This window comes from Mycteria americana, chromosome 1 (assembly GCF_035582795.1).
Source record: "Mycteria americana isolate JAX WOST 10 ecotype Jacksonville Zoo and Gardens chromosome 1, USCA_MyAme_1.0, whole genome shotgun sequence".
NCBI classification, from domain to species: Eukaryota; Metazoa; Chordata; class Aves; order Ciconiiformes; family Ciconiidae; genus Mycteria; species Mycteria americana.
Genome location: NC_134365.1, coordinates 80996019 through 81021407, shown reverse-complemented (window position 1 = coordinate 81021407; position 25389 = coordinate 80996019). Strand labels below are relative to the sequence as shown.

At 41.0% G+C, this 25389-nt stretch overlaps 1 protein-coding gene across 1 annotated transcript in view; it reads right to left on the bottom strand.

Moving 5' to 3' along the window:
• The window catches only part of BORCS5 (BLOC-1 related complex subunit 5), a 77851-nt gene that overhangs the window by 16107 nt on the left and 36355 nt on the right, over positions 1–25389 (bottom strand). The window contains exon 3 of the mRNA XM_075507981.1: positions 5673–5830. Within this exon, the coding sequence (XP_075364096.1) occupies positions 5673–5830 (158 nt within the window). The remainder of the gene's footprint in view (positions 1–5672; positions 5831–25389) is intronic.

The following is a 25389-nucleotide window of genomic DNA, read 5'->3' as shown; positions in this document are numbered from 1 at the left end:
CGAGTCAAATTGCTGCCTTGGCTAATGGGATCCTGCACTGCATCGACCTAGTCCCCAGCCAGGCAATGTCCTTCCCTGATTTCTGGCCTGGCATGCATTCATTCATTCATTCCTGGCGATGGAATTGTTTCCTGCGCTTAAAGAGCTTTTCCCTTTATCACCACCTTCAATGTACCATGTCCTTTAATTCCCACTGGGGAATATCAAACCTTTACAAGCTGTCCCTACCACTGCCAGGCCTCTCGCCTCTGGAACGAGAGGGGTTCAAAGCCACAGGACGGGCCCATAGCAAACCCATCCTTCCCTCAGGCTGGAACAAAACCATGTTGATGACCTCTGCAGGCCACATTCCCCAGCACATTTTCCCACTAGGTGACAGGTCTCTTCAGTAAAAGAAATGCTCAATGCCACAGAAACAATGTAGTTGCCATAAAGGTCAAAAAGCCACAAGGCATTCACAAAAAATAAACTGAAATTCCTAAATCCCCAAATTGCTGGGCGTGTTTTACTTCACACACGTGGTGACATGAATGGCTGAATCACAATTTATGAGTCTTAAATGCATGGGATTAGCTAAAATGTGCTTGTACATAATGCTTGTATTTGAAGGGCTTTTCTTGTTGGTCTGTCAAATGCACTAGACTTGTTGCTTATATAAAGTAATAATTTAACTCCTATCTGTAATTTTAAACAGCTAAAATGTATTGGGAGACACGATGCAGTGTATGTGTGGCTTCAAAAGTTATTTACTTGCCAAATATTAAGGGCTGTATTTCTGGACATCTTCACTACATACTAGAGAAGTCCATTACAATTACTTTTTGCAGCAAGCTGGTAAAGAAAAAAATCCATACACATCTTATTCTACATTTTTTCTTCAAAATAATGAGCCATTCCCATAGAGGAATTTACAGGTATGAAACAAGCCATACACAAATTTGCTGTATGGCAAACCAATTACTGATATTAATGCCTGCCTGGACAAAAGTTAACTATTCCACCATCGCATTTGTTAAAAATATAAAAGTAATGTTTATTATTTGAAAAGGTGTTAATTTTTTCCTGTAGACATGTGTCAGCTTAGACTGAGATATTTTTAATTTCATTTTGTATTGTAAGAAGTGTTCTGTTTTCAAAATTATTGTCAGTCTGGGTTGCCTATGGCAATAAAAGCTACAGACACACTGCACTGATATTTGGGTTTAGGGCAAAGCATAAGAGCCCTCCTAATAATCCACTTAATGCATTTCAAGCACAGTTAATCTAGGAACTACATTTGCCTTTAAGGGTATATAGGATACTTCGAGTAGCACATCCCCTTTGCCAACATTGATACTCTAATAAGAAATGCTGCAAACCTTCTTTGAAAGGACCTTAGGTGGCTTTCAGCTTCCCTTTTGCTTTCATAGAAAGAAGCTAGGCTTAAATTTTCAAGTGAGACTAGTAATTTTGGGATACTCAGCTTCAGCTGTTTTGAAGGACGTGATTTTTAAGAAGCTTCACATCTAATGTATGAAAAATAATATTTAAGACATTGAAACTAGACAATTTTGGAGGCACACAAAATCATGGGCCCTTTCTGAAAATTTAGCTCTGCTCCCCAGCCTTTACCTATCCTGCTTGTTTCCCATTCCTTGTTATTCACCATCCCCTATCAGATGACTTTCCAAATTCTCTCCCTGCCACCCAAAAGAGACATCCTCCAATGATACGGACTTGATGTAAAGTAGCCCTCTCCCTACTTCATTTGGTTCTTTCCCCGCAGTCATACCTAATATTTAGTGCTGGTCAACATTTGCCTTCAAACTAATCTTGGCAGACACCCTCCATTTTACAGATCACAAAACTGAGGCAGACAGTCTTGGCGAAGAGAGCACACGCACCTCTCAAATCCAACAGCAGCTGGAGTTGCTCAGAACTTCAAACTAGTTATAACACAGACCTATGGCACTCTCGTGGCAGAGACGGACATGAGATGCAGCACGTTAAGACCTCCTGTCTACACCTAGGACACTAAATCCACCACAGAAACAAAGAAAGAACACTTCAGTTGAGCTTTTTTGTCCTCATGCAGATATACACTAAAGAGATTTTATATATATATATATATATATATATATATATATACACACACACACACACACACACACACACCCCACCCAGGAATAGGCAGACCGAAATTGTTTTATCCTGGCTTAGCAAGTCATGGTTCACTCCTGCGATTTTTAGCCTGAAGTATCACATTCTCCATAAGGCACATTGTCAACTCTGTCCCCATCATTAAACACACTGGTAAAAGCTCCAAGGTGCAGTAAGATCAGTTTAACCTGTTAACTAGCTGTAATTGCCTTTTGTATCTTAGCATTTTATAACACATTATCTAATGGGTCTTAAAAATGCACCTTTTTCCTAGCATACACATGTAACAAGCTCATGTGGATCCAACGTATCATCAGTAGACAGACTAGATCCTGTTCCCAGACCCATCTGAACAGAATGTCCCCGGAAGTCAATAACGTGACGATTCATCCAATAAGCTAAAAATTTTCATCCTACAACATACCAGAGAGTAGACAAATTACCCAGAAAATGCTACACACAGGCTTTTTTCCTGAAAACTGTCAAATTTTGTGAGATGCCATAACCCTGGATTAACACATACATAAATCCCAAATTGCTGTTCTGTTGTTTTTCAAACTGATAAGGAGAAAAAATTAAAAAGAATCCTAAATATTTCAGTGGTCCTGGAATTACTGCAGTATTGCAACAGATGGTGAATCAGGTGCCAAAAATTAATATGAAACATAATATTTAATGCATAGCGGTTATTTTTCCCTAAAAAGATGCAAGCACATTCTTTTTTTTTGGCAGTGAAGACAAAGCCTATTGTGATAAAAATCAATCCTTCCATAACCAACAGTTCGGGTACAAGTAAATGTAACTGCTGAAGAGAGGCAGTTAAGTCAACTACCTTCAATCACATCTTCAATTCTTTCCCCTTCAAGGAAACACTTGGGTAAATGTATTTCTTCTTGAGAGAGAACAGTCACGCCAACCTCGAAGTCACACAGGTTCTACGTTTAGGAGCAGATATGGATCCAGCCAACACACTGCAAAGAAATTCTGGCTAAACTGGGAAATGGGATGGAGAGCAAAGCTAGACTGTTTTGGTCCCCAACATCAGGGAATGCACAGATGGGTCTACTTAGATCTGCAGTAACTACTGGCATGCAAGGTTTTTGTTTTCCTTAGCTTATTCTCTTTCCTATTAAGAACCATTTTAATTCCGATTATGTGCTGATTTACAAACCACCACAGTCAATTATGAGCTATCGAGGACAAATAAATTTACAACAGTACTTCTGAGTTTTGCCAGAAACCAGGAAACTTTTTTGCTGGCCTCACAGACAATGAGCAAAAGGTATTTTCCCTGGGACATTTTGTCAAGGAAAGACTAAAAAAAAATCCTGGCTGCAGACAGTATGACTGTAGCATACTATACAGTAGGACTACTACTACACAGTCAGTGACAGTCTGAAAAGCAAACATACCTCAGACAAATGGCAGGAATTGGAGACTGAAGCTCACGAACATTTTGTAGGAAAGTTAAAAGCATCAATCACTTGGTAAGTCTGTTACTGGAAGAAAAGCACTTCAATGCTTACAGTGTGAGAGGAAAAGGGAAATACTGACTACTAAAATGAGTATAAAAAGAATTTACTGTCCATCTTATGCACATGTTATGCTTTTCACAATACACTTCATTTTCTCTTTCATTTTTACTCCTTACCAAGGGTCAAAGCTTTGTCTACATATCAAAACTAAATCATTGCTGACAAATGGGTGCAGCCAAACGTGATTTCCTTTGTCTACACTTGTAATGAGAGACATACCCTGCTCTAGTTCAGCTGCACCCCTTGTTGTCAACAACTGTCAACAGTGGTTCGATTTAGTGCACCAAGGAGAGCCCAAAATTTGGAAAGAATGATTTAAGCTGAGTGGGTCCCACCCAGCTCCTCCAGAACACACACGCAGAACAGCCAACGCAAGAAAAACATTTAAAAATTATTAGGAAAATGAACAGTAAAAACCCACCAGATCTGGCAGAGGGACTGAAAGCATCTGAAGTTACTTAAGTGTTTTGACCAAAAAAACCCCAACTAACTTGTCAGTTGCCCGAGTTAGAGTCACCCATTTCTCCTTCACTTTGTCAGAGAGGAGCCTGTGATAGTCAGTCAGTGACAATATCGATATCATCATTGTATTTATTTTACATGGAAAAAAATCATAAGCCTTATGAATGGGAAGAAAACATCACCAATGCTAGCTAATTTGAAAGACAGTCTGCCACTTGCCCTATAGAAGGCAAATCCAACTAGTGCAGATTGCGGTGTTAGAGTCTACCATGACTTAAATCATGTCGACATTCCCTCTCACACTTTAACAGCCAAAAGAATTACAATCTGCTTGGATTAATGCAGTACACTGTCATTAGGCTGGCAATTAAATCCCATTTTTGAGATGGTGTGATCTGAATCACCAACATCTGAAAATATCTTTACATCTTGTGTAATAGCTGGCCTCAGATCTTGATACACTAAAGTAAAAAGGCCTTTTTAATGGCTCCCACATTATTTTGGACTTACAACTTCATGATAGCAGCAGCTTCTCAAAACAGCCCATGAATCAAATTTATTACCCAGTTTGTCATGTGGGATTTTCTTAACTCTAAGCCAATATAGCAACAACGAATCAAGGTCATTGTTTATACTGCATGAATAAAAATTAACCACCTGTTCAAAAATTTTTCTTTCGACATTGAAAGGTATTTGGTCTTACAGAGTTCTGACATATGCAGCACTCACCAGTTCTTCTACACATCTGAGAATATGTGAGAAAATACTCTCAAACAGCATCTCCTCTCATTCCAATCTGTCTTGACTTTAAAAAAAAAAAAAAATTTGTCAGCCATCCTACTGCTTCCAACATCAGTAGTTACACACATCAGAAAGACAATCCAACTGCAGGATGCTCAGCCCAGCAATTAATTTCCTTCCCAACAGTATCATTGAATATTTAAGCAGATCATCGATTTTCAAATGATGGTTTAGTAGTAAAAACAGCAGCACAGGAAGATTTTTTTTTTTAGCAGCCATATGGATCAGAGAAGAGACAGCATGTTACAGGCTTTGAAAAGAGTCTAGCTCTACAAATCCATTGAAGAAAGAAAGAAATACTACCTTCCCCAACCACAGATGATGTTATGATAACCATTTATTTCCTTAAATTAGAGCTTAACCATGATGAATAATAAAATGTTAAGCATACAGATCTAAATAAGGAATGTTACCTTTAAAAATTCCAGTCATCTTTTACTTCTTCAATAGTTACTTGCAGTACTTGCCATACCAGAGGAACACTCACTGTTTACAACCAGGAATCACAGAGCATAACCAATAAATATACCACCTAACAGTAACCACAGTCAAAGCCAGGAAACTTTGCTTGAAGCGCATGTTCACAAAGTTTCTCTACAGGGCTTACTTTGAAGTGGACTGCTGCAAGTGATCCAAGGCCATCTACAGCAAGCACCTGCATTAAACAGCACAAGATGGCCAACACCGATGCCCCGAGCCCTTCCCCACCAGGAGCAGGCATGCTGCAGGCAGTACCTCCTTGATCCGCTTCACGAGTGCGTTCTGATCAAAGGCAACCGCTTCTGCACACTGGTGAAGATGATCTTGGTACCGGAGACACAGCTGCAGCACCTGCTGGGAGTCCAGCTTTTCCAGTTTGGTGTTGGCTGGAGAGGTCTGCCCACTGAGGAGTCCTACAAGGCAAGGGAAGGACCAGAGTTAATCTGACCGTTCATATAACTAGTTCAGCTGCAAGCCGAGAGGCAGCAAAACAAACCCAGAAGAAAAGCTTTATAAGGGGTAATTAAAAACTAATTCACGATCTTAGACTACTGAATGGACTTTAGCAACGTAATAGTCCAGTGAAGGCTAAAAGTGGGAAGGGCATGGATTGAAGATTTATGGATGTCTAGGATTTATAGCAGTGCAAAGAACAGTTTGCCATACGGCTTAGCCCTCCTCGACAGAACTTAAACACAGACTTTAGCTGCAGGTCCATAATGCACATCAGCTTGGTTTTCAGCGATACACTGCATAGTGAGTCCTGTTTCCTCTCCTCCACCAACAATCCTGAACTCTGAAAAATGAACCCCATTCCTCATTTATGTACACCAGAAGGGGAAGGAGTTGAGATCTGCATTCCTGTACGGGCACAGGACTCAAACTATTTTCTGGTGTTGACAGTGTGATTCTAGTGAGCTCTAGAAATCATTGCAAATTCACAGGTCCCCCAAAACAAAACTGAATAAAAAAGACCCACCTAAGTTAAATTATTAGGGGTGAAATGTCCATGTTTTGCCTACCTCGCCTTTTTTAAAGCTTCAAAACCCTTTCATCTTCTAAGATTTTTCTTTACAATCTCAAAGACTAGCAATATACTTACTTTTTTTTTTTTTTTTAAATATGGAATTAAGGTCCTTACCTACTGGTCGCATGACCAGGTTTCACAAAAAGCTCACCAAGAAAAGGTATTAGACTTAAAATTGGGACACTGGTAATATCCAGAGGAGCAAAATTGTCCAGAGACATTTCTCCTGCCTATTGTTTGTTGCCTGCATAGCGCAACTTGAGAACCTTTGCTGAGCTCAAGCATACATGTGCCATACTGACCGCTTTCCCCAAAGCTGCTGGAAAAAATGATGCCAAACTCTAAGGCCATCCTCTTTTTGCCATTTCATTTACTTATTTTCATTTCATTTTCCTTCAGCATTAGCACAACTTTTTTCCTGTTGGGACACCATCTGTGACAAACAGCACATACACACAATCTGCTTTTCCCAAAACATCCGTCAAGCTATGTAAACTGAATTCAGTGACTGCACGCATGTGCCCTTTGGGGCTCTCAGTTTACAGACAGGAAAAGACATTAAAACAGCAAATGTAAGCAAGTATCACATTAAGCAATTAAAAAAAGTAATAAATGCCAGTTATTTGGATTGGAAAAGTTCTTCTAAGAATGTACCTCAGTGGGAAATGGAAACTATTTTGGATGGCCCCCATGCCTATTGGAAGCTACAAATTGTGACATAGACTTCTTGCCAAAACACAAGAACAAGACAGAAACCAAGACGTAAGTCAGAAGTATCTTATGAATCTGAGAAAGTTAAACGTCTTTGAAAACATTTGCAGACAGAAATGAAAACAAAACTAGGACAGCAACTTCATCAGATATGATGAAGTAGGTTTACTTTTCATCAACACTCAACATTTTATTCTCTCAGGATGTTCTCAATTACCCTTCACAGAAAAACTTTTCTTTCCTCATCTTAAGGGGGGGGGAGAAGATAATTTTGTTTTACTGACTTGTTGCCCACTACAATTGCAATGCCTGACTCAAGAGGTCAGGAGAGGAAATAGACACTTAACCATCTAGTCTCAAAACCCTGTATTACAATAGTCAAATTATTTTTTATGCTTTAGAAAGAACCATCTCCAACAAAATCTTAGGTCCAGCAATATCAATTGCAAATCTTTCAAGACTACTTTCAGCTGAAGTGAAAAACTTTAACGGGAGCAAACCCACTGAAGGAAATAAGACTTTTTTTAAATGTGTAAGTTACATGTTCTAGTGCTTCCTCAGTTTGTTAATTCTGATCTTCTATAAAATTATCTTGTCAGGATAAGTGTTCAAATGATGTTGTCAACTTTTAATATGTTGAATGTTCACATAGGAATGAAGAGTTCACCATACACCTGAGGCGGTTATCCTGTTTCTGCACTGATCAAATACATGATGCTATCAACCAACTAATTTTCTTTTATTACTAATCTCTCACCAACTTCAAGAAGAGGAAGAAAATTAGACGCTATTTAAGAAATTTAATTAACATGAAGTGTGTATTTTGGCCAGCTTACGCTGTGTATGAGAATTTTGAAGCAGAATAGGCCAAGGACTGTAAAATGAGCTATAAAGGAACATGCTACTCAAACTTAAATTATGTACTTACAACCTTGTACAGGTTACATAATGCTAAAAGCAAAATTAATAAACTGTAAGGAGCCTCTAATTCACTATCCAGAAAAACACAAGCTCAAGTGAAGGGAGACATTAACTGTTCAGCTGGAATTCCTTCATAAGAAGGCAGAGGTGGAAATACAATCCAATATAAATGTTTGGAGTAGCGATAAAAAGCAAACAGCATATGCCGCTTAAAGACAGACTATGGTATTATTTTGGGTGATGCAGTAGGGAGAAGCCAAAGGAATTAGCTTCTCCAGAGACCTCCGGGCTCATGCTGACAATGCCAGAGAACAATTTAGCTTAGAGTTTCAGCTTGCGAGAAAGGAAAAAGTAGAGTAAACAACAGCATGAAAAAGGCCATGCAGCCTTCCACCTGGCAGAAATTCCCATTGTCAAAAAGCTGATCCACCATTTTTTGTTTTTCACAGTAACTACTTACTACCCACGCTATAAATATTAACATTTTCTTAACATTAACATCCCCCTCTACTCCACTCTGGTGAGACCCCACCTGGAGTACTGCATCCAGCTCTGGGGTCCTCAGTACAAGAAAGACATGGACCTGTTGGAGCAGGTCCAGAGGAGGGCCACAAAAACAGAGGGCTGCAACACCTCTCCTGTGAAGAAAGGCTGAGAGAGTTGGAGTTGTTCAGCCTGGAGAAGAGAAGGCTCCAGGGAGACCTTATTGTGGCCTTTCAGTACTTAAAGGGGGCTTGTAAAAAAGACAGAGAGAGACTTTTCACCAAGGCCTGTAAGTGACAGGACAAGGGACAATGGTTTTAAACTGAAAGAGGGGAGGTTTACATTGGACATATGGAAGAATGTTTTTCAGAATGAGGGTGGTGAGACACTGGAGCAGGTTGCCCAGAGAAGTTGTGGATGTCCCATCATTGGAAGTGTTCACGGTCAGGTTGGACAGGGCTTTGAGCAATCTGATCTAGTGAAAGATGTCCCTGCCCAAGGCAGGAGGGTTGGACTAGGTGATCTCTAAAGTCCCTTCTGACCCAAACCACTCTATGATTCTATTATTTTATTAATTCACACATTTTCTTTTTTAGCAAGTCAGTAGCTTTGCTCCAAAAGAGAAGATGGCAACAGTAAGTCATCTTGAAACTTCATGGAAGAGAGACTGCAACCACTCAGATCCCAGCGAGGTTTTACTAGGGAAGCCCAGGGGGTAGAAACAGAGAGATGCAGGGCTGGAAAGGACCTCCCCGTGCCACAGAACCCAAATGTCTTCCCTTCCTCCTCTCCCCAGCAGCAGGCAGTGAGCCCAAACATGTTTAACGCAATACCTCCTCCATGGAGTTCTGCACTTGAGACAGCAGCATACTTCCCTATACCCATGAAAAACTTGAGACCCACAGGAAAAACCCTGAACCAAAAGTGAGACCCAGAAAAGGGCAGGGGATTAAAAAGGGTGGTGCTGGTGTCCTTTGTTCCTATACTAACAGAAAGCTGAGGAGGTATCTAAAAGCCTCTAGCAATTCAGCACTGGGAAAGCTTCATTTTTAGAGCAGAGAGATGGCCAGCAGTGCAAACCTCCACGTATTATTAAACAACTCTCCTCTTGAAAATCACTGCTTCTTTCCTAAAGCCTTGTCCCACACGTTGAACTCTCCACTGAACAGGGCCATCCCTCAGTGACTGGTCTACACGTGGTTTGTAAGAGGATATGAGATCATATCTGTTGCAACAAAATATTTATTAAGTCACTCTTACAAGTGCCAAAAGGGGGAGAGACAGAGGTCACTGAGTGGTTCAGGCTCGCTCCCGAAACAGCCAGAACTTGAACCTGGTCACCAGCACATCTCAGAGCAACTAACTGCTGAGCTACTACCTCTTCTTCACTGAGGAAAGGGTGTTCCTGTGATTTCGTCTGTGTGATTATTACTCCCCACCCCCCAAGAGCACAGTTCTGCTCTTAAATAGGAAGAAAACAGCATCTGAAGTTTTAATTTCTTACTAAATTGAATACGCATTTTTCAAGCTGTTGGTTCTCTTCCAAAGAAGGAAGCACACCAAGAATCATCTTTGCACTGTTTGAAACCTCGAGAAGAGACTGCTTGGCACCTGAGGGATGCAACATACCCCAGCACAATGAGGAAAGGCGGCACAGAGGACGTCATGGATTGGGGAAAACAAAAACAGGGAAATGGGAGAAGGACTACTGCAGAGCTTTAGCACACGGACCAAAAATGCTTTGGCAACTGCCAAACATGCACAGTCTTGGCTATCAAATTACACCGTAAAACAAATAAGAAGACAGACCACATTATGTGCCTGCCACGATGAAGAGAAGTCAAGATCTCCTACCTACTCTGGATACATCTGATCCGTAAACAGCATGCCCATGAGGTGATAAACAGCAACTGGGACAAAGGAAGATTCACATTTCAGCTCCTAAATGGTGCTTTAGAAAAAAACAACCCAATATACCAAGTATGTTGTGCATAGAGAAGTATCATATATCACTACAAGGCTAGCTGGCCCACAGACTTGACAAATCTGTTATTGTTTCCATATTCCTTGGCAAAGCAGAGGCATGTTAAAACCATTTTCCTCCTACTTAGTCATCTCCTTGTTGGTTCCAGGTCAACATACACTTCCAACAAATCACATCCTACTGAGCAGAAGAAAGCTGTTAGTTTAAAAAGCATTTTCATAACTAGAAGTGAAGTTCTTGAAAAAATGCTTTACATGCTATACCGATTCTACATACATACAGAACATAGTAACCCACCATAGTTATGTTCTGCTGCTTTAATGGACAATCCTAACAACGTGAGCGCTTTCCAACCTGAGAAGTATTAATATTTCTTTTTGACTTCTGTATTTCCACTTGTCAATCCCCTTTTCAACCAGTAACAGCAGACGTTACAAAAAGAAAACCAATAGGTCCACAGTTGTTAATTTATTATTACAGACAACAAAGCACATGATGCTGTGGTCTTGTTACTAATTTTAAGGCCAGAAAGGGTTGCTGTCATCAGCTAACTAATCTTTCTGTGAAATATAAGAGAGGACTTTAGAAGTAACTCCTTATTTAATCAGACCAGAAGTCTACCTTGCCCAGAATACTGCTTCCAACATTTGACAACAGTGGACATTTAGAAAACAACATCTTTATCAGTTGTTCTTCCTCTTCCACAATCTTCCTGCCTCCAAAAGTTATTAATAAAAATTTCAGGCACAAAATACTGTGCTCAGTGAAGCTATGATACTTGAATTTCACTAATCCTTTTTGAAAGGGGTACATTTATCTCCACAATATCCTGTGGCAATAAGCAAGATGCTTATTTATGCACAGCATAAAGAAAACTCTTTTCACTTGCTTTACACTTGCTACTCTGTAGTTGTTGTGCCGTGACACAACAGAAGTCTAGAGCAGGGTGTACTTTCTCCTATCATCTTTCCAAGCTCCAGAACCCCACTGATCAGTCTCCTCTCCCACAGAAGACTTAATTTCTCTGACTACTTTTGTAACACCTTTAAACACCTCTAACCTGAGGCCTGACTTCCCTCTTTAAAGGCCAAGTCATTTCTTCTACAATGTGTAATGGTTACACCTCTAACAATCCAGTTGCTTCTACAATTGCTACCCCTCTGCTGGACCTACTAATGAGCATGCATTACAGTGTATTGCACATGTCATCACCTCTTCTCCTGGGAGCAAGGTTAAATGAAGCAACAGATTACACACCACAATTAGCAATAGCTTGTCAACTTTACAGAGGCGTTCCCGGTTCTGCTACCTGTTTCTGGAGGTTTATTACTGTCTACATTACCATTTTTTTTAAAACCTCTTCTGTGAACACTTCTCATTCAGCCTTGTAAAGAGTGATGTACTTTTGTAGCAAATGCTGATTCAACTAATTGGTTTTGCTTTTCTGAAGTTCTTCTCTGAAGACAATCCCACAGACTCTTCAGCAAGCTTCTGGAGAATCTAAAAAGCTTTTATTAAGTATATGCTAGTAGAAAGCTGTTTTCAAGGAATTTCTACTCTAGTTTCCTGATGATTTCCTACTTAACCTGCTAGACTTTATGATATTTTGCTCTCCTAACACAAGTTTCTTTTTGCCTTTTTTTTTGTGTGGATATCTTTTTGCCTACAGCTCCCTTCACGCTGCTTTAACTACACTGTTTTTCCCTCTCCCACCCTTCAAAATCACCTGTGCTGCCTGCAACTTACCTTATTTCAGCTGTTCCCAACTTTTCCTCTTACTACCCTCATTTTTTTATGAAACTCCTTTTCGTAAATGTAATCCAAGTCAGTAAAACTTTTTCAGCTCTTCTATTCCTCATTGAATTTGAGTAGACTATGGTTACTATTAATATAATAGCATTGAGTAATTTCATTTACCCTCATTAAGACAGCATTAGTTTTCGCTTAAAAAGCACTAGTGTTTTTCACGTCTCCAGGAATTTTCCTGTGTTCCAAGAGTATTTAAAAGCAATCAACCCCACAACTTGCCTCAGCAAGGATTTCTAAAGCTCTTGGGTAGAAGCTACCCAGTCTGGCCAGCTTCTTAAATAAAGTCTGGCCTCAGTAGCCACAGGTTAACTATTGTAGTTGCCTTTCTTGTTGCTATTTGCATGGGGAGATTGTTTTGCCAGTACCTTCAGGCATCCTAAGTACCAAAAAAAGATCCACACAAGAAACAGATGAAATTACATCCCTAAAGACAGTCGTCTTTCTCGACCGTTACTGCTTGCACAAGTTTGGAGGCAGCAACTTGCTATTAGCTGAGAGGAAGAGCTCATTTCCATATATTCTCCATGCAGGAGGACTTTAATATGACCTACGGAAAAGAAATAATTGCACGTGTCTGTGCATCAGAATAAAAGGCATTAAAATACTTCCAAACAGACAAGGTGATCAGATTTACAGGGCTCTTATTGACTAAATGCTTTGAATTTTAATTGTGTACTTCCTCTATTATTCTTGAAGACTAAGAAAAGACTACATTTTCAGCAAAGCCTGAAGAGTCAAAATAGCTTTTTTGGGCATTGTTTTGTTTTGTTGTGGGGGTTTTTTGGTGTTTTGGTTTTTTTAACACCACCTCAGTTAAGAAACATCAAAATTTATACACTCAAATTTGGAAACCCAGGCCGCCCTTAAGATAAGGGCATACACCACAGAATTAGCAAAAGTCAACCGTAAAGAAACTGAAAGAAAATAAAAATAAAATCACTCCTACTCATCCAGAAATCTTTAAGCTCAAATGTGAATGACCTTTTTCATTATCTTTTTCACAAACCAGTTTATTTTCTAAAAATCTCAGTGATAAAACACCTTGTAATAAAATACGTATTCACTCCAAGACAAAAGTTGGCTTTGTCGACTGTGTATTTTCAATTCCTTTGAACTTTAATGGGGGAACACAATGACTGTAGGCAAACTGAATAGCTATTATGTTAGCAAAGAACATATTTGTATTGTGGCAAGGAATGTTGGCTGTAACAGCAGATTTTCCCTCTACTTTGGAGTCGGTACCATGTGATCGTTTACTTCTGCATGGGTGACAGATGGGCTGAAGACTCTCATCCTGTCACATCGATTAACAGGCAACTTTTCTGACTGCAGAGCTCAAATATGCTCTCAGTATGAATACTGCACCTCAGCCTCCTAATGCAGTGTAAGCTATTGCCTGTAAGACATTACTCACCAAGATATATAAATCACCTCCCCTTTTTGTTTCTCCTCCAGTTGTCTTAAAAAACAAACATTAAGAAGATTCAAGACATTTAGGCTTCTATAACAATGTAGTTTGCTACAATTCTAAGACAAAACCTCCACACTCTTACAGATTTCCACCTATTAAGGTCACATAATTTACATTAGAAGAAATTGTGATTCAGAGGGGGTTTGGTGGTGGTTGTTGTTATTATTATTGTTATTAATTACACTTAAAGAGTCTTTGTTTATGATATTTCTGCTTTCCTACTGAGCCTTACTTTTGCTTAGGACTAGATCCTGCAAAGATTTCTACACATTGCTAAAGCTTTCTCCTGTCACATAGGGATGGCTATACATAATCGATAATGTGCACACAATTTTTTGCACCACTGAAGCTTGCAGCTTCTCTAATGTGATGACTTTTGCCCCATGCTTTGTATGATCCGTACAGCAGTTAGCACAATGGAGCCTGATCATGACCAGGACTTTGAAGACTGCTGCAAAACACAAATGTCTCAGTGATGCAAAAAATTTCTAAATTAAAATTCCCATTTGAAAAGAAGTACAAGAGAAAGAAATAAGAAATGCTTCCTCATTTGGACTGCTAGAAACCTGAATGCCCAAAAGGAGAAAATAGTGCACTGAGTGCATGTACTGAGATTTCAGTCTGCAGTTACTTAGATATGCCTCTCTGGAAGTATGAGATTGCCCAGTGTTACACCTTCAAAAAGTAACTAGCGGTTGCCATAAAATTGGAAGCATGTCTACCGATACCCTTCTTTTGAAGCTTCAGGTATGGAAAAAGGTACACAATATACTCTGAAGAAAAGCACACAGCTGCACTTTGTCAACTAAAAGCAGCCAAGATCCTACCTAGTCCATCTCCCCACTGATTTTTCACTTCTAGAGCACAGAAGTAATATGGAAAAGAAGTATTTTTGACTACACAGTGGCAACATTATATGGCTAACTTTGTATTGTATGGCAACAGACCCCAAAGTACAAAAACGGGCATAGGCACAAGGCTGGAAAAAATGGATGGGGTAATTCACAGGGAAGTGAGAGACGATGGTCCTGTGTCATGCAATAAGCTGTATTTACTCTGCAACAACTTTTTTTTTTTGTGGAAAACACATCAAGAGAGACCCAAGACCCACCATCATCTGATTATGTATGCACATGATATCCAGAGGCTACAACTGACCCCGTTATCCTAAGTACTCTGCAAACCCAAAGGCCAAAAGACTAACGTCATTTTATAAGATGAGGAACTGAGGCACCAAGAGATTAAATGATTTATCTGAGACCACATGGAAACTGCTGTCCCTTGGCCTAATGACTTCACCGCCAGAACATCCCTCCCCTTCTCTCACCCTCAAATACCAAATGCCAGCAGGGCAGGCAGCAGCGGAGCCTGCTTTCCTACAGCAATGTCAGTATTGAGCACTGAACATCAACGCGATCTCTCCCACACAGATTCTCAGACATCTAATAAAGGTTCATAAGACAACCAGAGCCAAATCAACAGCTTCTTCCCTCCAACCCCTACATACATGCTCCACAAAAGGGAAGGTCCAACTCCCATCTTTCTCATCACGTGCCTCACCACAGCTCTTGCACAGAAAACGATTCACTTCACTAAAACCACAGAGAACTAATCCCATGGTTTTCTTTTTCCTCTAGGGTAGCAAAAGGAATCAGAGCACCAGGAGATCAAAACCTAGAGCTAGTCCCAGGAGAGGCAAGAGAGAGGGAAGGACAGAGGAGCACTTCTCCGTTTTAGCAACAGCAAGCCGTCAATTCAATTTTCTTATGCATGCAAAGCATTGAGAGAGTCTCAACTTTACCTGTCCACTCATCTTCCTTGAAACAATAGGACCTTAACTACCTTTCGTGTCTGTCTCCCACTGGAAAGTTTCATTGAAATTTGCCAGCAGATGCAAAGTTTTCTAGGCTGTAGATAGAACAGAAAACGGACAGTGGGAACAAATAAACTCAATTTCTTTTAAATAAAATTTAAAAACCCAAAAGTCTACAAGCTAAAACTCATTTAATTGATTCTATTACTAGTAATAAAGATTAGCCCCACGGCAATCTTTATTTCATTTTAGGCAAAAGTGCATGGATATTCATCCACACAACACAGCACATACTAGCAGGAAAAACAAACAAACAAACAAAATCCAGTGTTCAGTGGTTTAGGGGAAAGGTGACATCTAAAGTCACCTCTGAGCACAAGGGCACCCACGTGAAGTTGGGGCACATTTGCTATTCCACAATAACCAGCCTGTGTACATACACTAACCCCAGGTAAATTCAGTGGGGGCAGAGTACACTGTGCTGCTTTTATGAAGAGGCAAAAGCATACACACAGGCAATTACTGCAGCGTAGCTGAAGTGCTGCAAGCCTGAGTTCACAGCCTAGTTTTCGCCATGGGAACTTATTCATAGGCCTTGTGCCTGCGACCATATTACAGGAAAGACGATTTAAGGCAAAATGGCCAGCCACTTCAGGCTCACAGATTACATCTATGACATGCCTGTAAATGAGATATTTTTCTTCAACAAATAACATCTTTTATTAGATTAACCGATATTGCTGTCTGTTGGTTTTCTCCAAACTTTCGGGCACTTTCTTCAGTTCAGATGTCAATCTGAGAGTTTGCTGTTTGCAATTTATTGCCACAGCATGGCATGGAGCAAAACTGATGAACAGGCCATTTACTGAGAGATTCAGCAAGTCTAGGACTTCAGTTTTCTTTTCCAGATATGGAGAAAACTGTTTCAAAAGTGGCAGAGAAAACTTTAAAGATAGCTTCACTGAAAGAGTTCCTTTTAAATAAGTAATAGGATCTGTTGATGAAACTTTTTATCGATGCTTTATAATTGCAAACAAAGCACAGTGCTGATTCTGGTATAACCATCTGGTATAACCATATACATGAAACACACGGTTTCTATTTCATACGTAGCAGCGCTTTTCATGTATTTCCTAACATTTTTGAATTATCACAAAAAAGTAGACACCTGTGATATTTTCTTCGTTTTTCCTCCCAGAGATTTCTGTATCAGATCAAAATACAGTCAAGTGCTAGACTTAAAATCATTCACTTCTGTTCTGGCAAACATTGTATCCACAATTGCAACTGCAGCCCCAAACCTTAAGGGCTTGAGTAAAGGCACATTGCCATAGTAAAAATAATGTCATGGCCAAGAGTTATGGCCATGTCATGGCCTTTGTCCATTTTTCCAAGAGCGCTATCTAAAATAGACATTAAAGCAGCACTGTCCAAAATATACTATCAACACTTTCTGGCCGCAGGTACTAGGAATAGTAATTTCTCTCTACTACGTGCATTCAGGAAAATATAGCAAAGAACAGGAGTCATTTGTAAATGCAACAGAGTTGACATTTTCTACCTCATCTTCTTTTCTCTCATGTGACCCAACTTATCACTCAGCCATTTTGCTAGCAATGTGGGCTGCCATTTCACATCCAAATTTTAATTTGGATGATACTTATTTCTTCTCTGAAGGCTTTACCAGCATGACTTCGAATGGCTGCGCTACTCAGGAGTAGCAAAGTCCAAGTGGGGCTGATGAAACTTTTTCTGTGATACAACCCATACATACATAGCTCATACAGCATATACCTCGCAGAAAGTAAATAATTGCCTCTTACTTTTTCTTACAAGAAGTTTAACTGGACTATTTTATTAGCATAAGTGGTTATCTACTAGCAAGTCCAGCTGAGTAAAGGCGAGAGAGGTCTACCCACCACATTTCTCCTGTTCAGTACGAAGTGAGGAAGCATCACTTTGGGAACCTGGATGCCCTCAGACAATTAAACTTCTTTGGCAACCCCACTGCCCAAACAGCATAAAATTATTCAGGGAGAGCCATTTTCTATTTAAATGATCCTACCATCTGACATTTCCTCTATGAACGCCTGCTGCCAAAGCCTGAACCAATGCTTTCATCCCTGTCCTAGCTCTCCCACCTGTATTTAAATATTTGGGGTTTGTTCCTACCTTCCTAATTCAAATGAGCCAAACTCAAGCACTGATGTACTTTTCCTTCTCAATCTGCTTTTATTCTTTTCCTGCATCCATTAGAACCGATTTTAGAAGTAACTCAAGGGATAAAATGGATGCCATTTTCCCAGCAGTATTAGTATCTAAATAACTATTACCGTTCCCAGCATTGTATTGCAACATAAGGGTATTCTCCCTGGCCAGAAGGAAACATGGAGCTGGCATGGAATTATAACAAGTAATTTCAGTATCCTAAATTTACTTAAAGGTTGAGTTGGGGAGAGAAGGAGGAGACAGCACACACACTATTTACTTTTGACAGTGTGTTTAAAACATTAATCACTCAGCTTTGCAGGGCTTATTAGGGCACCTAAAACATTCAACAGTTACACAGAAGTAAGTGGCCTGCTGTGCTCTGTATTACCTCCATGTTTATAATCTCCTGTCAAATACTGTCAAGTGGCAAAGTGCCTGGAAGAAAGACAAAGCACAATAAGGAATCCATAGCATGAAGTGTTTTAAAATTGCGGGGGGGGGGGGGGGGGGGGGCGATATCAAGCAAATTGCACCTTCTCTGTAGCAGACAGTTTACATTCCCTTTGCACTTCAGTAAATGAACTCAATAGTAAAATATTATGAAAGAGCATCATCTTACTATTAAAATAAGCTGCTACTTAAGCAAGCTTTGAATACCTAATGACAACATTTGTGTGATCCTCTCTTTATAGGTAACCCATAGGTAACTAATCTAGGAGTACCGCTTTTACCAGTTATAACAAGTAACAGCAGGGGGTTAGCGAGCCTGGGAGCTTCTTGAGACCCGGCTCCCCACGCTGGAAGACAATGACTTGAGTCCCAGTGTGGCCATCAGCCCAGGGAGACACATCTCGGAGCCAGCCCTGACAACTTCCACATTCCAGCTCCACCAAGCACGTGCGTCACTCCCTCTGTGGTTAGAGATACCCAGGATATAACAATTCATTTCTCCCTCCACTTAATCCCCCCAAACAGTGCAGCTGTAAAAACATTTCCCCCCCCCTTTTTTTTTTTAAATATGCAGTCTGCTGATGGTGTGCTCACACACAGCACGAACCTACTTCCTAAGTCTGTCATGGAAAGTATCAGTCATTTTATAGCAAAACTTCACTTCCTCATTGTAATAGTTCTAAATACGTGGTAGGTGGAGCTTTGCTCATCCTAAATCAGGTCTCCCTCAAGGTGCTTACAAGGTCCATTACAAGACCTATAAAAGCCTTTATAGCTGAAAAGCCTCCCCGCAGTCGGGAAAAGCCCCCTGTCCCTGTTTAAGAAGGTACCCTCACAGAACTACATCCTGAGCTGATCTTAGGGCACTCTGCCACTGAAAAGGGGATGAACCTTGTTGCTCTGCCACCCCTCCTTGCCATGCAGGCCAGGCCCCATCCTTGTACCAGTTCTGATTCTTACTGAGCTCCTCCACAGATGGATTCAGCTCATCAACCTACCCGAAAACTACCCACTCGTCACTATTAGCCCCATCAGCCCACCAAGCCAAACTGGCTCACAAGACGGCCAACAAGCCTCAGAAGCAGCACAAAACACACAGCCATAGGTATGTCCTTCCTCCTCTCAGCTGTTAGATCAACCTTCCCACTCCGGGGATGATCTGGAGACAGACAGACATTCTTCCTCAGTCTGGGGCAGAGTCTGGCATGCAAAATTATAAGAGCCCCCCCAGGCACAGGACTCACTCTTGGCATCCTCTGACTACACTGAGAGAGAAAGAAAAATACATCATGTTATGGATGCATACAGCATCAGAATACCACCAGTTAGAGTAATTATGGGTACGTGAGGACATCCACCTACTCCTTTTGTTCACAACACTAGAAAATATGCACAATAGCCAAATAAAACTAAAAACACTGAACAGTTACTCAACTGTTGAGTATTTTATCTGGTATGGCTTTAAAAAAAACCCCAAACATACCAGACTTGCTGACTTGGTTTACTAAAAGAGAAACTTAAGAGCATTTCAATTAACACATCTCCATCGGGTACTGCTTGCGCACAAAGGCAGTTACAACTCTTGGTGAGGCTCCGGCTCTGTAACCTTTCTAACAATTAACAAGGGGCCTGAATCAGAGTGCAGAGCTGCAACGCTTGGCCACTGTGGCTCACATGTTGAGAAGCAAGGCTTGCTCCCACGGCTCAGGTCTCCTGCCACAGCGGAGGGACAGCACCCACCTCCTCAGCCCCAAGCACCTGCCTGCCTCGGGACTGCTCTGCCAGCAGCACCCAGGGCCCCTGGATCCTGCAGCATCCAGGAGCCCCTGAGAAAGAGTGAACCAGCCGGACACCTCTCCCTCTGTGCAACACACCGCTGGGCAGAACGGCACCTCAAGAAAACCCCATTATTCTATATTAATATATATATACACACACCCATAAAGCTCAATTTCTCTTCACTCACCATCTGAAACAACAACTTGGTTTGCAACACTGACAGCAATTAATTCTTACATTCTGTGCAGAAGGTTCTGACTTCAGATAAGAAATAAAATACCAGGAAGGGATGAGCTGTAAAGCCAAAGACAGCCTTGTTGCCAGGCAAATACGCTTCTTTTTTATAAAAATAGGGAGTTGAAAAAAAAGAAAAAAGGCAGAATGTTTCCAAATTAAATTTTGAAGATTATACATGACAACAATTGACAATCAAGCATTCGGTGTGACATTATCTGCATTTGCTGCTATTTTTAAACAATGGAGTTGAGAAAGAGTTATTCTTCACTACATTTGGCATCTTTAAAGCTCTTATAATAGTTATATCATGCAAATTGTAGACTCTCAGCATTCCCATGAGACAGCACCTAAGACTTTTTGCTTTTCAGATCTAAAGATTGAAGAAAGGATCACACTCCGATGCTTACAAGTGGTCACTCGGTGTTGCACTACCAACCAGAGCTGGGCTGCTCTTCCACTGCAATTTAAACAGACACAGGCTCAGCTCCTGCACTGGCATTTGCAGGGTAAGGGGTGCCCAACCAGACCCAGAAGGGGCCCTCGCTTTCCCACCCACCCCCTTCCCAAAGGGCCATGTCCCACTCTGACCCCAGCACCCCCTTTCCCAGGGTTAGCACTCACACGGCTGTGGGATATACTGGTTCAAGCTGGCTGATTCAGCAAAAGTCTTCCCCTCTCAGCAGAACTGCTTCTCCTCCTGACCAGCCCAAGCCACGAGCACAGGCTATCTCCCTTTAGGAAATGCAAGGTAGGGTGGCTTACTTGTCGAGGCCAGAGAGACAGGCTGCCTCGCTTCACCACTGCTGGTCTACAAGAGGTAGCTGCTGCAGAATGGCCAGCCTATGCTGACTCCACACCTGCAGCGGCTTGTTCCTGTGCACAGTCTATAGACTCAGTAGCTTCAGTTTAACTTTCAGAAAACCCTCCATCAGGCCAGTATAATACTGAACCCAGCAAAATACCGAAGTCCTACAAACAACAAATCCAGGTCTAAGTGACCTCTAACTATTACATCTACCACTGATTCACCAACTGGAAGATAGTTTTGATGTCAGGTTCATTTACAGAATGCAATCTATACTTTCTTAGGTTTCTCATGAAGGTAATAGACCTTACATGCTTAAACTTTGTTCACAGTAGCCTCACCAGTAACCTCAGGATGGCTGTACGACCTGCAGCTGTTAACAGAAAGTAGCTGCTCCAGATGCCATTTTGGTATAGGGTCCTACACAAAAGTATCCACTTCTGCAGTGATTTTAGCACTGCTTTTTCAAATTATAAAAAATAGGCTCAGAGGTAGGTTTCAGAAAACGGATGCAGAAGGGGGTCACAATTTTTACTGAAGTTGTAGGGGAAGAATTTTGATCATCTGGGAATCTGTAATCACAGGGGTGACGACAGAAGAGCCTTACCATTTTTTGTTCTGAAAACATGAAGCATTTCTTGTTTTCACTAACATGAATACATAGCAACATGTTGACTCCACATCTCCACTCTAACAAAAAAAGTCTAAAAGCAATATGAAAACAAACCATGGTAGCGCAGACACATACACATCTTTTCTTGGGTTGGAGGAGAAAGAGAATAGGAAAACCAACTCTACAGAAGACACGTGAGTGACAGTAACATACAACGGTATCTAACTCCTCAACTGCCTTAAAATTAAGGTACAAAACAATTTAGAACATGTTAAAACTTGAAAGTCTGGAGCCTTGAGTTCTTAAGACTCTCTTAGAAATGCATTACTATGTTAAATATTTTCATTCAACTCTCCAGTTAATACACACTTTTCTTTTCTTCTGACTTTATTTAGGGAGAGGAGGACAGCACTTGCAGCAGCAGTTAAATGATTTGTTTGATTCCGGTAGCTTTCAAAGAAGGAGTAGAGCACACAACAAACCTGACCATTCTTCCTTCCCAGCTACGCTGCCTGCACTTCTAAATGGCTCCAGCACAAACGCAACAGCTTTTCCTTGTCCACTCTGCCTTAAAGTCTGGTGCACTGTTCTTTGCTCATACCCAGAGCTAAGTCATTGCAAAAGAGGTGAGAAGCGTGCACGTGTCTAGTAAGGTCATTGAGCAGAGGAGAGCACTCAAACCCATTCAGTCAACACCACGCTAGACGAATTTTTTGAATGAGATAGCGTGGTATAGCAGGAAGTCATCAAATTGAAAAGCTTCCAGAGAGTCACGTATACCTGAGGGAATCGCGTAACAAGAGTATCAAATGTAAAGCTTTGCCTCCTTACACTACCACAGTGGCTCTAAAAGCCTGGTGATGAGAGCCAGCTGAATATACGTTACATTGTTAAATTGATTTGCAAAGTTTGTGCCCCCAACAATCCAGTTGTAAAATCCTTCTACATTCTGAAAAATAATGGCCCAATTTTCCACAAGTGCTCAATATCCTGAAAGGCTGTTTGCTAACTACGCAAATACCTTACAGATGTTTGGGTAGCTGTAGGCTGCTCATAGCAACTTGTATACATGGTGGAGATGAGGAAAGGGAGGAATACAGGACACAGAAAGTACTTCACATGTATACTGCTAAAAGGCTCAGTACTGGCAGTTATTCCAGCCTAGGAGAGCTCTTTTCTAGTTTAACTTCTGCCACTTTAGAAACGGTCTGCTCTGAACTAAAATACATGAACACAAACAGAGCAAACACCACACAATTCCTATTTTTGTTAAGGAAAGAAAAAAAAAATTATTAGACCAAGTCATACATTTAAAAATAAATAAATAAATAAAAAGCTGTGTCACTTCTATGCTCTACAAGAGCATTCATACAGGGGACGACCAGCAGTAGGTATGCCAGTATAGACAGCTCGTAGATTACATGCTGTTAATGATTTCCCATGCTTTTTTAGTTTTAGAAGACTGTTTTGTTTTTAGAAGCAGTTCTTTTTCTAAAACTGCTCTATCACAACATTCATTCATTATATCTACACCTTTTCTGAGGTGCTTTCCAATACCACTCACCGTCAAATTCACCAAATACCAGTAGTTACTTCTTAGCTTCAGGGTGGTACCTGTTGGAAGGCAGCTTTCACTGTTCTGCTGCCTGCCTGCCTGCCTGGTGTAAGCCTCTCTTTCTGCAAAGAAAATTTGCATTACTTGAAGTATAAAATATGATGAAGCTTTAAAAGAAGAGTATGCAGGGGTTGAGGGTGAGGGGAGGTCCTCCTATTCATTGGCCGGGCACTGAAGCTACCAGAGGTCACAAAAGCTGAACTTCTTTATTTAAGCAAAAATTCCCATTAAAGCCCAATGAGGTTTTGTTGAATAAGGGCCACAGGAATGAGCCCATAGTATGCTCTCAACTGGGAGCAAGTCAAAGCAAATTACGCAACGGCCTTCAGGAATCTGTGTACAGCTCTTCAGAGCTGCAGTGTAGGAGGAGCCCTGAAGCATCCTTAACCTTTGTCTATTTATGTACCAGCACTGAGACTCCTTCCAACACAACAAGCCATGCTTTCATATATTTTTATTAGCCCATTTTATAGCAAACAGCTCTCTCCTCCTCTTCCTCTTTCCCCTCCCCTCCTTCCCACCCTTCCCTCTCCCCTTGCCATGTTGTGCTGTTTGTGTGGAAAAAACCGAGCTCCCGCCCTTGCCAAGAGTGACATCAACTCATTCTTATCCGGTGATGTCCAGCAGAATCTTCCCTCTGATAAACATTTGCTCAGTGTCAGAGCCCCAAGGTTACTGGCTGCACTTTGTTTTCATTGTCGCTTGTTTTCTGACACTTCGCTGCTCCTTATACATTGAAATCCCCCCCCATGTCTTCGACCTGGAGCCAGAGAGAGGCAATGAACAGGACATTCCTCCCTGCGGCCCCCCTTCCCTCTGGAACAAGAGTCTGTTTGTCTCTCTATGAACAATAAAAAGCTGATACTGCGGAGAAGCAAAAAAAAATAGAAACAAAGTGTGTGCAAAAAGCAATTCAGGAGTCCAGACCTATGGATTTTTGACCTTTGTTTTCTCTTTTCTGTACAGATTTGCTTATATTCTTGCTTAGCATGCTCAAAAATTAGTGAAGAGGCATAGCTGATTAACAGGCTGATGTACCTTCCTCTCCTTGCACAGCAGCCCTCTCCACCAAGACTCAGCAATATTTGCTCAAATCTGCCATCTATGCTGTCTCATGCTTCTGGGCTCACCCCCATCTGATAAAGCACCTCAGATTTTTTCCTCTTCTCTCCTCACTCCTTTTTCCATCCTCTCCTCACAAGCCACCAGCTTTCTGGAGCAAAGGGAAGCAGATGATTCTTTTCATCGCATACTCCCCTAGCATTTTACCCAAGCTGACATTTATCTGAAGTGCATCAACCTGTGCCTTCAGGCAATTAGTACTGAATGAAATGCATTACTGTTTGTCCCAGCAATGTGGGATCCATGGACAATCTACAAAAGCAAGGAGGAGAGAAGACTGACAAAACCAAAAGGGTTGAGTAAAAGTCAAGAGCCCTGAAATGTCTAGCAGTGAACAAAGAATGAAAACAGACACCTTTTAGCCTGGGATGGCTCCTATCTACAACTCCACTGAAGAGGAAGCACTCTACAGAAACTTCAACTTACAGGACGACAAGTACATCGCATCTACAACTGCATCTTTCCTTGGGTCATCGGGGAGGAAGAAAAATCTATTTGTACAGTTTTCCAGAAGGAAAAATCTGCTGTAATTGGAAGGAGATGTTCTGGTAGTATCAACCTACAGACTCTCACGCTCCTAGGAAACTAGTCCTAAAACCTCCTCTGGTGTTCATGAAAAGGTTGCAGCTGTCCTGAACAGCTTATAAAAACAATGTCCTTTTAGCTTATATGTGACAGAATGAAGGTCAATTACCTTCAGAAAGCAAGTGAAGAAAAAAAAAAAATTTTGAATGTTACCATTAACACATACCAACTGTACTAGAGCGTTAGAAGTACTGAGGAAACCTGACATAGAAAATTACTCCCTGCCACCATCACTTAGAGGAGTTTGCTAGAAGAAAGAAAGGGAAGGTGATGACCTGGCTGAAAGCAAAGCATAGGAATCCAGTGTTCAGATAGGTCAGTCAATCTGTCCTTTGT